The following is a 14350-nucleotide window of genomic DNA, read 5'->3' as shown; positions in this document are numbered from 1 at the left end:
TGCATAGGTACTTTTTTTTTTATTATCCTGGAACAATTTCTTGGGCATTTCAGGCCATGAAAAGATATTATGGTTTTCAACTTGTAATAACAAGTTTATCAAAAGTTTGAAAACAATGAACACAAAACATGAAAATGATAACATGTACTAACATTCAAATATAAATATAATTTTATCTTGCTATCTACCAACACAGATGGTATAGTGTCTTTTATTTTTCTTCATTGCACACTGCAATGTCTCTGAATTGGTTTGCTTCCCTTCAGATTTTCATTCTTGGGAAACAGATAGATCGCAAAAGTTTTGCAGTTTGTCATCTCATTTTGTACTCCTTCCATTCAGTAAACACAATAAATGCAAGATGTTCAGAAAGTTGAGTGTTAGGGATGGTTCTCTATTATATACTTATTTCAGGTTTCCATAAGAGCACTAGAATGATCCATTTCCCCCCCACAAACTTTCAACAGTGATGTGACAGAAAAACACTTGGTTTCAAAGAGAGATAATGCTGGTGCACATATACACAAGTGGAAACTCTCTTGACTGTATGAAGACAGCTCATTTCAGTATAGTTTGTATATTTATCGACTTTGTTTACATGATGTGATCAATGTAGTGGTCCTTACTGCTGTCATCCTGCTGCTAACCTCTACATACTGACTGTATGCAGAATTCAACTTTCTGCACACAACTGTAGTTGACAGTATAAAAGACTGAAAGTTATGTCCCAATTAATGGTCAAAGATCATTCCATACTATAGATTGGTGGAAACTAACTAGATATGGACATAGTCAACAACATGATTGGAAGACCACTGGAAAGCTCATTTGAAAATAGTCATTTAAGAATTTTAATAGTTATTTTAATAAGTTATTTAAGAATTTTTAACAACAACAAAAACATTTAAAGTATTCACAGTTTCTCACGGTTGGAAATATGGACATGATAGGAGAAAACAAATAGGACAACACATACCATGTTTATCAAAATAAAGGTGCTTCTATATGTTTAAAATAATGTTGATAGGTACCTTTAGCAGGTGGAGCCTCTGGTTCAGGAGGTTTCTTTTCTGGAATGATTTTCTTGGGAGCTTCTGGCACTTGAAAATACATTAGTCAGTTTTAATTTTTAAATTTAGAAAAGATGAGAAAACATTAAGAAGAATAAGTTTGTATGAGAAGTGTTTGGATGTCTATTTCTTTTTAACACAAACATGAAAGGTAATAATTAGATATGATGATGTGGCAAGATTTCCACTATACAGAGTGACCTCAAATGAGGGAGAAGCTATTAAGTAAGTATTTGTGGTCATCCATTTATGCAAATGAAGACAAATGGATTTTCCGCTTGTAATCAAGCCAAAGTACTTGATGGTGATGGTCATTATGATATCTACCTTTAGCAGGTGGAGGCTCTGGCTTTTTGAGCTGTACTTTCTCTTCAGCAACCACTTCCTTGGGTACCTCAGGAACTTTAAAGACAAGAATTTATTTTATTTGGTGAAATTTCAAGGATGCGTATGAAATAGTACAAACACATGGAACTAAAAAAACAACATACTGGACTTCATGGATATGGACAAAACTAAACTAGCAGGAGCCTGACACAACTCACAGAAGTGAAGCTTTTCTCTATATATTTAGAGAGCCCACAGCAAGAACACACAGACACTGATGTATAATATTCTTCCCTTAAGAAAATGTGTGTTAAATATTGACCTGATTTCATAATATAGGAGTAATACATACCTTTAGCAGGTGGAGCTTCTGGTTTCTTACGCACTTCAGGGGTAACTTTCTTTTCTGGAATGACTTTCTTTGGCACTTCTGGCACTTAAAAAATAGTATTATTTCATTACCAGTACTTTAAGTAACTAATGTAAAGAATAAACAATTTTGTCCACTGCTATAAACCAATCTGAAACATTACTACATCTCATCATTCAAGGCTGAGATGCCTACACTATTTAAGTATAGTGGACACACAATACAATAACAATGTCAGATTTTTTTCTTAAAATATGTTGGAGGGGAGTCACAAAGAAAACAAACACATAATGTTGGAAGGAAAAGGCCGCAACTTTATTAACATATAACAGCTGAAAAGTAGGGTTGGCCTCAAAGCATGAGGTTTGGATCTGTCATCAATCAACCCCTGGTTGGTTGATGAACCCAATTGCTTGGTCACAGCCAAGCTTCAGGATGACACAGGAGGAACTGGTGAAACGCCCTTTAGCAACTCAGGTAACCGACTAATAACCTGTTTGCCTCTCTGCCCCCAGTCACTGAGATATGCTGAATCGGTGTTGCCCCCGCAATGGCAACACCGCACGCCCCAGTGCTCCTGGGTCCCCGAAGGACTCCGGATCCTGCACTACGCAACCCTGGAAACCACATCTACCAGATCTAAGACCTATGCTACCACTCTTGAAAAGTTGTGACAGCACAGCCCAGGAATCCCACAGAGGAAGGGAGGGCGGGAAGAGCCGAACTGGAATGGCACCAATCAGTGCACCATGAGGCCCTTAAATAGGCCATTCTATTAATCAGAGGCTAGGAAGAGAGAAGGTACCTCCTCCCCCAGTCCCAAAACCAATCCGGTATGTTGCTTGGCATGGCGCAGCCAATCCCAAAGCTCTTCTGCTCCCAGTGCCCACTGGGAAATGTAGTCCCTAGCACCGAGGAGCGGAAGTGCCTCCTCTTCCTCCCCCCCAAACCAATAGGAGCTCGGCTGGCCTTGGCACAAAACATTTTTCTTAAAATATGTTTTCTTATTGCCTTAAAAAGGAAATATACCTTTAGCAGATGGGGGTTCTGGCTTCTTTGGTACTGCAACTGGAACCTTTTCTTCTGGGACAGGCTTCTTTGGTACCTCAGGGACTTAAAAATAATAATAGTTTATGTTAATGTTACATGTTCCAAGCATTTAAAATATTACTGTTATATTAATTCTATCAAAGAAAAATTGCAGATGATCACACTGTACATACAGCATGACAAAGGTTCGGAATATATGGGCTAAATGAAATGGCTTCTGGTCACCTTGGGGGCATGGCATTTACATGATTCATGCCCCCAAAGCTGTTGGAAGCCACTCCGATGCTGCCCTCTGGTCCAAAGGACCAGGCGGTGTGGTTTTGGAGCGTAGGCGCTGGGCTACTTTGGGAACAGGCCATCTGGTCACTGTAGTCCCAGCCCGATTCAGAGGCCGCTCCTCCCTGGATGTCTGTTTCGCCCATAAGAGTCCAAATGAAATTAAATATAGGTACAAATTAGCACAATAAATTAATGACAGGAGTGCATCTTATTTGGTAATTTAAAAAAATCATACGTACCTTTAGCAGGTGGCACTTCTGGTTTTTTAGGTACAACTTTTTCTTCTGGGACACGTTTCTTTGGTATTTCAGGCACTGTTAAAGGAAGAGATTTGACTTTGGTTATGCTTTGAAGAAGACTCGGAGAAGAAAATTTGTAACACAACAATCAGTAATAAACATTTAGAAAAACAAATCATCCATTTCCTGTTTACTTTAATGATATGTACCTTTTGCTGGAGGTACTTCTGGCACAGCAGCTGGCACCTTCTCTTCTGGGACAGGTTTCTTGGGCACTTCAGCCACTTTAAAAAAATAGCAATGTTTTCTGTTACATTTCAGAATATTTAAATTTAGGTTAACGTGTTAACAATCAAGAGGCATCTGTTGAGGAGTATCAGGAAGCTTAGTGATGATGGCAACATAGTGGCTACAATCCAGTGCACACTTAAGTCCCATTGAAACCAATGGGGTGTAAGCATCCACAGCTCTATGGATTGTGGCTGATGCCCATTATAAGATTTCCAATTAAGAAATGGAGTCCATTTTCAAAGAAAGAAGTAAAAATAATGTAATTTTTTTTCCAGAGGAGGGCATTATCACATTTTTTCACCACAATCGTATTAAGGCTTAGGTATAAAGTATACCTTTAGTAGGTGGTGGCTCTGGTTTCTTATACACTGCGACAGTTACTTTCTCTTCCAGCACAGCCTTCTTGGGCACCTCAGGAACTTTAAAGATATTAGTACGCTTTACTTGAAAAATTCCCAATAGTTTGTAACACAATATAAAGAAGTACAAAAGATAACAAAATACATTTTCAGACAGACAAAACATGACAGAAAGACATGTAATGACATTAATATTTTGGCAAGAAAATCACATAAATGGGTGTTTGATACAAATCAGGTTGCTTTCTGTATAGTATATTTTAAAAATAGTAGTATATTTTTTCATTATAATTTTTGATCTTATGGTTTATAATTCATTATGCTATGTGTCCCTTTTAATAAAAGGAAGTATGTATACATATTTGGGTGTGAAAGAAGCTGTGAGTCATATATTTATGCAATAAGTAGTAAAGAAACATTTTATGACCAGGTATTCATAATCAAGTAAACCGAAAGAGATTTTTTTTCATTCCAGTACCCAATACTACTGATTTTTCAGGCAAATGAACTATTACTTACTTTTGTAGAAGAAATTCGTTATGTACACTCAATCATTAAAAGATATTAGTTTGCATCAGCTGTACAAACAGATTTGACAAATATGAACAACAGAAAATTGACAAGACATGTGGACCAAGACATGACATTAAAACTTTGCATGCTTTGACATATTACTATTTACATATTATGAGACACAAAGAATGTATTACAAAATTTAAATTTTTTAACATGAATCAAGACAAACATTTATTAAGATATTAAGATTTGCCCTCCCCTGCTTGAGATGACATCTACCTTTTAATGGTGTGAATTCAACAGTTTCAGGTTCTGCTTTTCCAGGCTTAACAATCATCACCTCCTCTTCAGGCACCTGAGGCTCCACTGTCTGAAGTGTCACAGTACGTTCTCTCTTTTTGAACTCAGTAATAACTATCTTCTTTTCTTCCACCTCAGGCTGTACTGGTTTCCTGGGTTTAGCAATGACTATTTCCTCTTCTTCTTTGGCCTCTGTTGTTGGAGGCACCATGATGGGTTCTATTTTTTGGGATTTGGCCACAACTATTTTCTCTTTTGACACCCGTTCCTCTCCTTTTCTAAGCACCACAACAGCTTCTGGTTTTTTAGGTTTTGCAATAGCTACTTTCTTTTCTGGCACTTGTGTCTCTAGGATTTCCATCATACCAGTATGTTCTAGTTCTACTTCTTCCTCCATTTCAAGCCCAATTGATTCAGGCACCAAAAAATGTACTGGTTTTCTGGGCTTGGCAATTACTTTTTCCTCCTTCTCCTCCTCCTCCTCCTCCTCCTCCTCCTCCTCCTCCTCCTCTTCCTCTTCTGGCATCATTGTTTGAGGCACCATGATGAGTTCTGGTTTTTTGGGTTTGGCTGCAACTATCTTCTGTTTTGGCACCTGAGGCTCTGCTTTTTTGGGCACTGGGGCAGCCTCTGGTATTTTAGGTTTCACAATGACTCCTTTCTTTTTTGGACCTTTGGATTCTAATGTTTCAAGCATAACAATATGTTCTGCTTTTAAGGATTCTACAACTGATATTTCTTCTTCTTCCACTTCAGGCCCAAATGATTCAGGCATCACAATTGGTTCTGGTTTTTTGGGTTCAGCAATGGCTATCTTTTGTTTGGGCACCTGAGGCTCTGTGATGTTAGGCACCATGATAGGCACAGGTTTTTTATGTTTAGCCATGGCTACTTTCATTTCCGATACTTGTGGCTCTGCTGCTTCAAGCACCACAATGTGTTCTGGTGTGGGAGGTACAGCAACACCTATCTCCTCTTCTTCCTCTTCAGGCTGTAATGATTCAGACACCACAATAGGTTCTGGCTTTCTGGGTTTGGTGCCAGCTATCTTCTGTTTTGGCACTTGGGGCTCTTCTTTAGGCACCATAACCAGCTTTGTTTTTTTAGCTTTATCAACAGCTATCTTCTTTACTGATACTTGAGTCCCTACCGTTTCAAGAATCTCAATATGTTCTAGTTTTTTAGCTATTTTGTCTTCTGGTACTTCAGTTTCTATAGCTTTCGGTACCACAACTGGCTCCATCTTTTTGCGTTTAGCAATGGCTACTTTCTTTTCTGACACTTGCAGCTCTGCTGTTTCAAGTACCACACTAGGTTCTTCTATTCTGGGTTTGGCAGTTGCTCTTTTCTCTTTGGGTGCTTGGGGTTCTCTTGTTTTTGATATACTAATAGGTTCTGGTTCAGAGGGTTTAGAAACAACTATCTTTTCTTCTGGCACTTGAGGTTGTATTATTTTATGTATAGAAGTAGATTCTTCTTTTTTATGTGTAGGGGTTGGCTCTGCCTTTTGAAGTTTAGCAGCAGATAACTTCTCTTTTGTCACTCTTTTTCTGGACATCTCTGGCACTTTAAATAAAATTAATTCCTTATAAGAATTTATCAACCACAAAAAACAAACAGTAACATCAAACTTAACAAGAATGAAGTGACTGAAAAAAATTTCAATTCTTGTGTTTTTGTTGCTTTAACTTTGAAGAAACAATGTACCTTCAGTAGCTGGAACATCTTGTTTCCTAGGAATGATGGTTGGAACTCTTTCCTCTCTTTCTTCTAGAATAATTTCTTCATAAGATTCTGCCACTTAAAGATATTAGTTTTTTTTAAAGACATACAAAATCATACTTAGGGGATCATATGACAAAAAGAGAGAGAGGTAAACAAAGACTTTGAACACACAGAACCCCAACCTCATTGATTTAGTAATATACTTCTATAGTTCTTATGTACCTTCAGAAACAGGTCAATTTCTGGATTAAGTATTTAAAATGATTATGTCTTCTATAAAGATATGGAAATTGAAGTGAGGTGTCTTTACGTCAATTTGCCAGCAGAATTGGGTGTTCCTCAGTTATATATAAAATGGGTGGCAGGATATATGTGATTAAAGGCAAACACAGCATGTGAGTTAGAGGTACTGTACTATGCCCCCTTTATTACTTATGGCCTAAAGTATGAAACCAGTACTAACAGGGTTTTTTTTTTTAAAAAAAACTACAGTCCTAAAGTGTCTTATAATAATTTTCCTGATAAATCACATACTCCACCTCAAATGGATGTGAAATTTGGCCATTCAAATCTTCAGTTAAGCTATGAAAAAAAAACTTCACTTCCACCTCTTATATCAGTTTGTCATTCTATCTTCCTTTTGCTTTCCCAGCTTTTCTTTGCCTTGCTTAAATTTTTATGGAAAGGGTTTTCAGATATACTACATCTTGACCAGATAGACAAAAGAAAGCCTATCAAAACATGTTAAAATTATTTCTGTCTATTACTGTATATAAATATATATTTATTCAGTATTTACTCTAATAATGTAAATGGGCAATTAGTATATCATTAAGCTACCAGAAATACCACTAACATACCTGAAAACCTGGACTTGGGATGGGCAACACAGAACATTTGACAGATACGATTTAAACAAAAAACACCAAATTAAAAGTGCATATACCTTCTCTTTCTGTGACCTCTTTCCTAAATACTGGAACTGATACTTGTTCGTCAAAGATCCTTTTCTTTGGCATCACAGGCACTTTAAAGATATTAGTTTGTTGCAAGATTTGTTAAAAAAATGTAAACACAAAGAAACAGGCAGACAGAGAGACAAAGAGAAACAATTTATGACATTAGTATACTAAATTCAAAAAATTCACAGTAATGCACTGTGATTATGGCTTGTTTGAATGCTTTCAAACACATACACAATTTTTTCACTGACAATTTGATGTACCTTTAGTTACTGGAATTTCCAGTTCTTTAGAGATTGTGGTAGCTGGAATTATTTCTTGCGGGACAGTCTTCTCTTGAATCTCAGGTGCTTTGAAGATATTAGTATTATTTAGAAACACAGGACAAAACAAAGACAAAACAAAGTACTGTAGCAAAACACATATTTTAAATATTCTGTAGATATAATTTCTTCCTGTCCAGAACTACAGTGAAAAGTAGCCCTTATGGACAATTCTTCTTTCTGTATTTATTTGTGCTTTGGATGAGCTCAAATTGTGTATTAAAAAGCATATTTTAAGCCTGTAGTCCTAAACACATTTCACACTCAAACCCCATGTTTACTTTAGAGTAAACATGCTGAAGAGCAAACCTTTTTTCTTACAAATCACTCTGGGAGAGTTTCAGGTTTGATTAACATACTGTGAGAAACATTTAGCTACAGGTGAAATATCTGGTTTATATAAGCATCCAACTGGAAGAGGTCAGATTTTCAACACTGAAAAGAATTTTATTGCATCTTATTATTCTCCAAAATGGCATGACATTATTTTCAATTAAAATGGCAGTTAATTAGTCTGTCTTCCACTAAGCATTCAGTTCAATCAATCAATCAATCAATCATTGATTGAAGCATTCAATTCCAAAAGAGATAGGGAAAGGAGAAAATAAAATGGAGACAGTACTGGCTTGATTCGAATTGCCATCTAGAGGTGCATTACCTGTAACAAGTGGTGGCTCTCCTTTAGTGACAGGAGTAGGTTTCTTCTTTTCTGGTACAGCCCTCTTCGGCACTGGAGGCTCTTTAAAGATATTAGTGTCATTTTGAGTGTCAAGACCACAATGTGAAATGCATGAGACAAAAGTAAATGGTGAACAGACTTAAAAAGTGTTTAAAGGACTATGAAGGTCATTGATTTGGGCAAGATGTTATGTACCTTTAATTGGGGGAGCTTTCTGTTTTTTGGGAATGCCAACAGGAACTTTTTCTTCTGAGGGAATTTCTTCTTCCAATTCAAGCACTTTGAAGATATTAGTATGTTTTAGAAATTACAAGGAAACATTAAAAGAAGACAGGAAGACAGAACACAATGAATACGAACAGACAAAAATAACATAGGAAGCTACACAGTAATAACACTGGAACTATTAAACACCGAAGAAAGATCATTCATTTATAACATGCACTTTCGTGTCTATACTATTTTCCTTGCCATTTAAACTTTAACTGGCTAACAGAGCAAACAATTAATTTTCTTTCTTTAGCTGAATTATTCTTCTTTTCCCTACTGAATGACAAGCCATTCCCTTTTGCTTATTTATAGCCCAGAACCTTTCCCACACACCTCTGCTTGGCCAGACAAGTTTGTATTCCAACTATTGGAGGAGAAAAGCTTAATAGGATACTTTGCATCATGTTTTGGCGCTGCAATTAGCACTTCCATGTTTGATCAGATCAGCTATTGACTCACCATGGAACATTTTTCTTTTTTAAGTCCAACCACCACCTGGACAAATATTTATAATGGGAGATTTTGATGAAAGAGCCACAAAACCTGATAAGGTGATTTGATGGCATCCATTCTACAAATAAGGAATCTTGGCATTCTTTTTACTATATTTAATGCAAACTGGAACTATGACTGACTATCTTCTAAACTGAACTTATTTTGTGATTTAAAATAAAATGCTGATTTACCTTCAAATGGAGGCACTTCCTGTTCCCTGGACATAATATAAGTAAGCTTTTCTTCCAAGAAAATTTCCTCATGAACAGCAGGAGCTTTAAAAATAGTGGTTTTCTCTTAGAATGTTTAATTATATATATATATATATATATATATATATATATATATATAACATCAAAAACAAAATTATATATATATTTTAAGAAATACCTATTCTGTTTTCAACATTTCTCATATTTTCAGAGGCAGAATGACATTTGTAGCTGTTTCCTGACTGGCTTATTGCATTTCACCTCTACATGTACAGCAAGTGTGAGGAACCTTCAGCCCTCCAGGAGTTTTGGACCATTATTTGTAATGCTTGACTATGTTTCCAACTATTGCAGATATTTCAGTAATGTAAATATTAAAAGATATGAAAATATAAGAATTTAAAAATAAGTTCCCTTTCAGTTCTGAATCTACCTTTAGGTGGTGTAGGCTCTTTTCTTTTTGGCACAGTCTTAGGCACTTTATCTTCAGGAACCGCTTTCTTAGGCACTTCGGGCACTTTAAAGACAGAGTGCTTATTTTTAGTTATTAATTTATTTTGGAATCTTAGAAGAGAACATAAAATGTAAGGTCGCATACAGTGGACACACAGACACATATAATCAATACATACAAATGAAGGAACACGGCATATATATACGTATACACAAATACACTGTGAATGAGACAAGATGCAAGATTCAAGTCAATGCAGCTTGTATCACAATGATAGTGAAGAGCATGTGTACCTTTAGGTGGGGGAGCCACTTCTTTTTTAGGAACAGCAATATGTACTTTTTCTTCTGGGACTGGCCTCTTCTTCACTGCAGGCACTTTAAAAATATTGATTTTATTTAAAAGAAGGAATGATTCATCATGAAGTGTAACAATAACCAAAATAGGCTGAAGATTTCACACACAAACTCACAATAAATAAAGAAGGAAGACACACAAACTTAAAAGCAGTCAGTGTGGATGAAAGCTCATGTCCAATCCCCAGATAAAATAATTTTTAACATCCCGCTATGCTATGCTAATGGTTCTCAACCTTTGTCCACCATATATTTTAGGATTCATCTCTCCAAATCTCTGAACACTAGCCATGATGGCTGGAAGATCTAGGGGATGGTGGAACAGACAGGTAGGAAAAAGTGACTTTTCCAAAAAGCTGTTTGAAACCCTGCTGACCGCACCAGCAACTCCTAAGGTGGCCCAATGTGCACGACCCAACTGCACAGGGTGGCGTCAAGTCAAGCCACTGTGTAATTTTTTTGTCCTATCCCCATTATGCATGTACACTGTCCCACAAACACACCACCGGTGACTGTCTGCTGCCTAGATGCCATACCATTGGATGGCTGCCCCTTTGAACAGCCACACAGTTGCACTTTCAATCCACCAGGATTGAAGAATCAGAGCTTTGGTGTCCCCAGTAAAACATTGGCAAAGCACAATTATGGAGCGCCCTCCCCCTTACATGCCCCCTTCACCCCTCTTGACCCCAGATCCATTTAGTTCAGTGATTCTCAACCTTTGTACCATAAAATGTTTTCCATGGGGTGACCCCATGCCCCCTCTTGGACTGTCTGTTTTGTGTAAGTTGTAATTACATTCATTGGAGTTAGCACACTTTCAGTTTTTTGCATTGCCACCCTGACCGCTTGGGTATGGCGACTCTGTCCTTTTTTAATGCACCCCTCTGTTGGGGCGTTGATATGAAGCGTTAGGATAGACTGCTCCTTTGGCATCAGGATGTTTATACTGTATATAGTTGAAGGTGCGTATTTTCCTGGCTAAGTCAGAATATTCCGGGTTCTTTTTGGTTTGGGTTTTACCCCTGGAGTACAGCGTTGATGTGGTTTCTGCCTGGTTTGGAAGCGAGTGCCATCTAAATGCCCCACTTCCAAAGTGGCTTGACACCACTTCACCTCATGGCAGGGACGTAGCCGGGGGGGGGGGTTCTGGGGGTCCGGACCCCCCCCCCTTCCATTAGAAAAATGAATGGTGTGTGCTGCTGCGCCGCCGCACTCAAGCCCCATTATAATGGTGGCACTTAGTCTGGACCCCCCCCCCCCCTTTCCTAAAATCCTAGCTACGTCCCTGCTCATGGAAAACATTTGATGGTACAAAGGTTGAGAATCACTGAACTAAATGGATCTGTCTCTGGTTTCCAGATAAAGAACATCAGTAAATATGTCACCAAACATACTGAAACGTATGTGACTTGGCTCCTATCTTCTACAGCTCTATCTCCTGGAAAGTAATGTTGAAAAAGTCTCTCAAACCTCAGGGGTTAGTTTCATGCTTCCAGGGAGATTAAGACAGAAGGACATTAGCAAACATGTGGTACATGTGTAAGTGGCTTCTAGTACCACAGTATGTGGAAGTGTCTTTAAATTCAAGCCTCCATTTTTATGAATATTTAACTTTAACTTAGGCTCGGTACAGACTGGCACAAAGCGCCAGCCTGGGGCTGATTTTAGGGCTCGGGAGAGCGGAGCATCCACATGCCCCTGAGCCCTACCATGCTGTCCAGACACCATTTTGGCACACATGCTAATGATGTGCCTTGTACGCTGCGTCCAAACGGTGCAGCGCACATGAGACACCACTGTGCTGTTCCAGGGTGCTAATGGCACCTTGGCAGCAGCAGAGAAAGGAGCTGTGTTTTGCGGCTCCTTTTTCATGGCACATTGTGGCTGTGACATATGGTCACCACGGCAACGATCTGCAGGAGAAAGGGCAACGATCTTGCTGCCTCTTTCTGCTTGTCTGTATTCCCCCTTAGTCTGATTTTTTTCCACATTAAAGACCCAGTTAGGCAATATACTATATTCGCAATTAGGATCAATTAGGCTATATACTATACTGCATTCTCAACCGTCCAATTTGGATCCAAGACCAACTGGATACTGTGACTCTAGTATGAGCTGAGAGGGAAAATATTAACCAATTTAATGTACAAAATATATCTTATTTGCTGTGACGGGCCTTCTATATGTCCCCCACTTTTGTTTTTGCTTTATTTGGAAGCATTGTCAAATCTCTTAATATGTAACTGAAGTGCTATGAATAATGGCTACTATCTATTTCACCAATAAGTGCATTATTAAAATCGATCTTGTTTTATTTGTTATTCTATCTGTGAACTTGGGAGCTAGTAAAAACTGAAATGTAATGATCATGGCCACCTATAAAAGGTTATCTGAGGCCTGGGACGGACGGGCAGGAAGCACTGTCCTTGGGCCAATTCTAAGGTTCTGGAGTGCTCGGCAACCGCACACTCCGGAACCCTAGAACGTGCCGCCACCACCATCCTGCCGGTCTCCCGTCCACATGGGAGCTGCTATCTTGATGTAAGCGATGCACAGCGTATAGACATTGCTGTGCGTCGCTTACATCACGAGTATGCCAATGGCACATTTGTGACGTATGTGCGGCGTTTGAAAAAGAATCCGGTTTTTCCGGGTTCTTTTGGGGGCAGAGGGACGCTGGGCAGTTTGGCTGCTGCGGCGTCCCTCCACAGGAAAACGGGCCGCCGCCAGCCCAAACTTTTGGGATGGTCTGTTTCACACCTGAGTTTGCAGGTTACATAAAGGAACAGGCTTAGTAGGATGTATTGATGAAACTCCCTGAAGATGTCGGCCATAGCTGCTGGTGAAACATCAGGAAAAGACTCTTCTAGAACATGGTGTCACAGCCCGAAAAACCAACAAAAACCTATTTATGGAACTTCTTTTTTAGGTACAGAAATTGGAACTTTTTATTCAGGAATGACTCTCTTAGGCACCTCAGGCACTTAAAAATATTTTATGAATAAATTCTTAGTTATTTGCAAAGAAACCAAACTACCAAGTCCAGAAGATTTTAATCATAGTGAGTTTGGTTACAATCCCCCCATTAACAACAATTCTCACCCACTATGAGAATTATTTCTCTCAGAAGGATTCTTGTAAATACTGAAGCATTGAACACCCAGGAAATAGGAGATCTGAGGTGAGTTTCAACTGGGGGAAACAGACAACAAACAAAAGAAGAATTGATATACCTATTGCAGCTGGAACCTCATACACTTCTTCATATTCTTCAATCTCCTTAGTCTCCCGAACCTCTTCATAATACTCATGTTCTTCTGGTTCTGGAGCTTCCTCATATTGCTCAACTTCAGGTTCTTCTGGAGCTTCCTCATATACCTCAGGTTCTTCTGGAGCTTCTTCGTATACTTCAGGTTCTGGTGCTTCCTCATATTCTTCTGGTTCTTCACCCTCTTCTACCTGCAGGAACTCCTCAGTCTTTTCATAAGTCTCATACTTCTCATATTCTTCATAAACATATTTTTCGAGAGTGGGAGCAGGAACTCTTTTTTCAGGGATGGGCTTCTTATGTACTATAGGCACTTTAAAGATATTATTAACATTTTTTATTATTTCAAGGACTTGCTGGTACAAAAAAGGCACACAAAATAAAATGAAAATAAGTACAAGATGTTATTCTAAATAACTTCTAAATAAATAAATAAATAAATTCTAAATAAGAATAACAAGAATATCTATAATAGTAAAGTAAAAATGACAGTTAATACTAATAGACTGGAAGATATTAGAGGGGATTAAGAGAAAATGATATTTTCAAGACATTCAGGGAAAGTATATAGAATTGAGTTTAGCAATGGGTATATATTGTTACCCCCCCCCAACTTATGTATCTCAATGACTTTACTAGTAGATAGCTGTTTTAGAATGCAAATAGAAAGAATCTAGGTAGACATTTTAAAATGGTTTGCAAGATATGAATAAGAAAGAAACACATACTATGGAAACATGGACAACCACCCATGAGATGAATTGCTCAACACATATTTGACAGACTAAAAAGCAAACATGCA

At 38.1% G+C, this 14350-nt stretch overlaps 1 protein-coding gene across 1 annotated transcript in view; it reads right to left on the bottom strand.

Moving 5' to 3' along the window:
• TTN (titin) overlaps positions 1-14350 on the bottom strand; it is a 317246-nt gene that overhangs the window by 138024 nt on the left and 164872 nt on the right. The window contains exons 147-162 of the mRNA XM_089523020.1: positions 13514-13861; positions 10215-10298; positions 9901-9984; positions 8686-8769; positions 8470-8550; positions 7752-7838; positions 7473-7553; positions 5474-5947; positions 4781-5233; positions 3962-4045; positions 3545-3619; positions 3336-3410; positions 2797-2880; positions 1750-1833; positions 1398-1472; positions 1032-1100 (exon numbers count right to left, since the gene is read on the bottom strand). Coding sequence (XP_089379146.1) covers positions 1032-1100; positions 1398-1472; positions 1750-1833; positions 2797-2880; positions 3336-3410; positions 3545-3619; positions 3962-4045; positions 4781-5233; positions 5474-5947; positions 7473-7553; positions 7752-7838; positions 8470-8550; positions 8686-8769; positions 9901-9984; positions 10215-10298; positions 13514-13861 — 2322 coding nt within the window. The remainder of the gene's footprint in view (positions 1-1031; positions 1101-1397; positions 1473-1749; positions 1834-2796; positions 2881-3335; positions 3411-3544; positions 3620-3961; positions 4046-4780; positions 5234-5473; positions 5948-7472; positions 7554-7751; positions 7839-8469; positions 8551-8685; positions 8770-9900; positions 9985-10214; positions 10299-13513; positions 13862-14350) is intronic.

This window comes from Sceloporus occidentalis, unplaced genomic scaffold, assembly GCF_023333645.1.
Source record: "Sceloporus occidentalis isolate IW3139 unplaced genomic scaffold, rSceOcc1.0.p SCAF_4, whole genome shotgun sequence".
Classification (NCBI taxonomy): Eukaryota; Metazoa; Chordata; class Lepidosauria; order Squamata; family Phrynosomatidae; genus Sceloporus; species Sceloporus occidentalis.
This window is presented reverse-complemented; position numbering and strand designations above follow the sequence as displayed.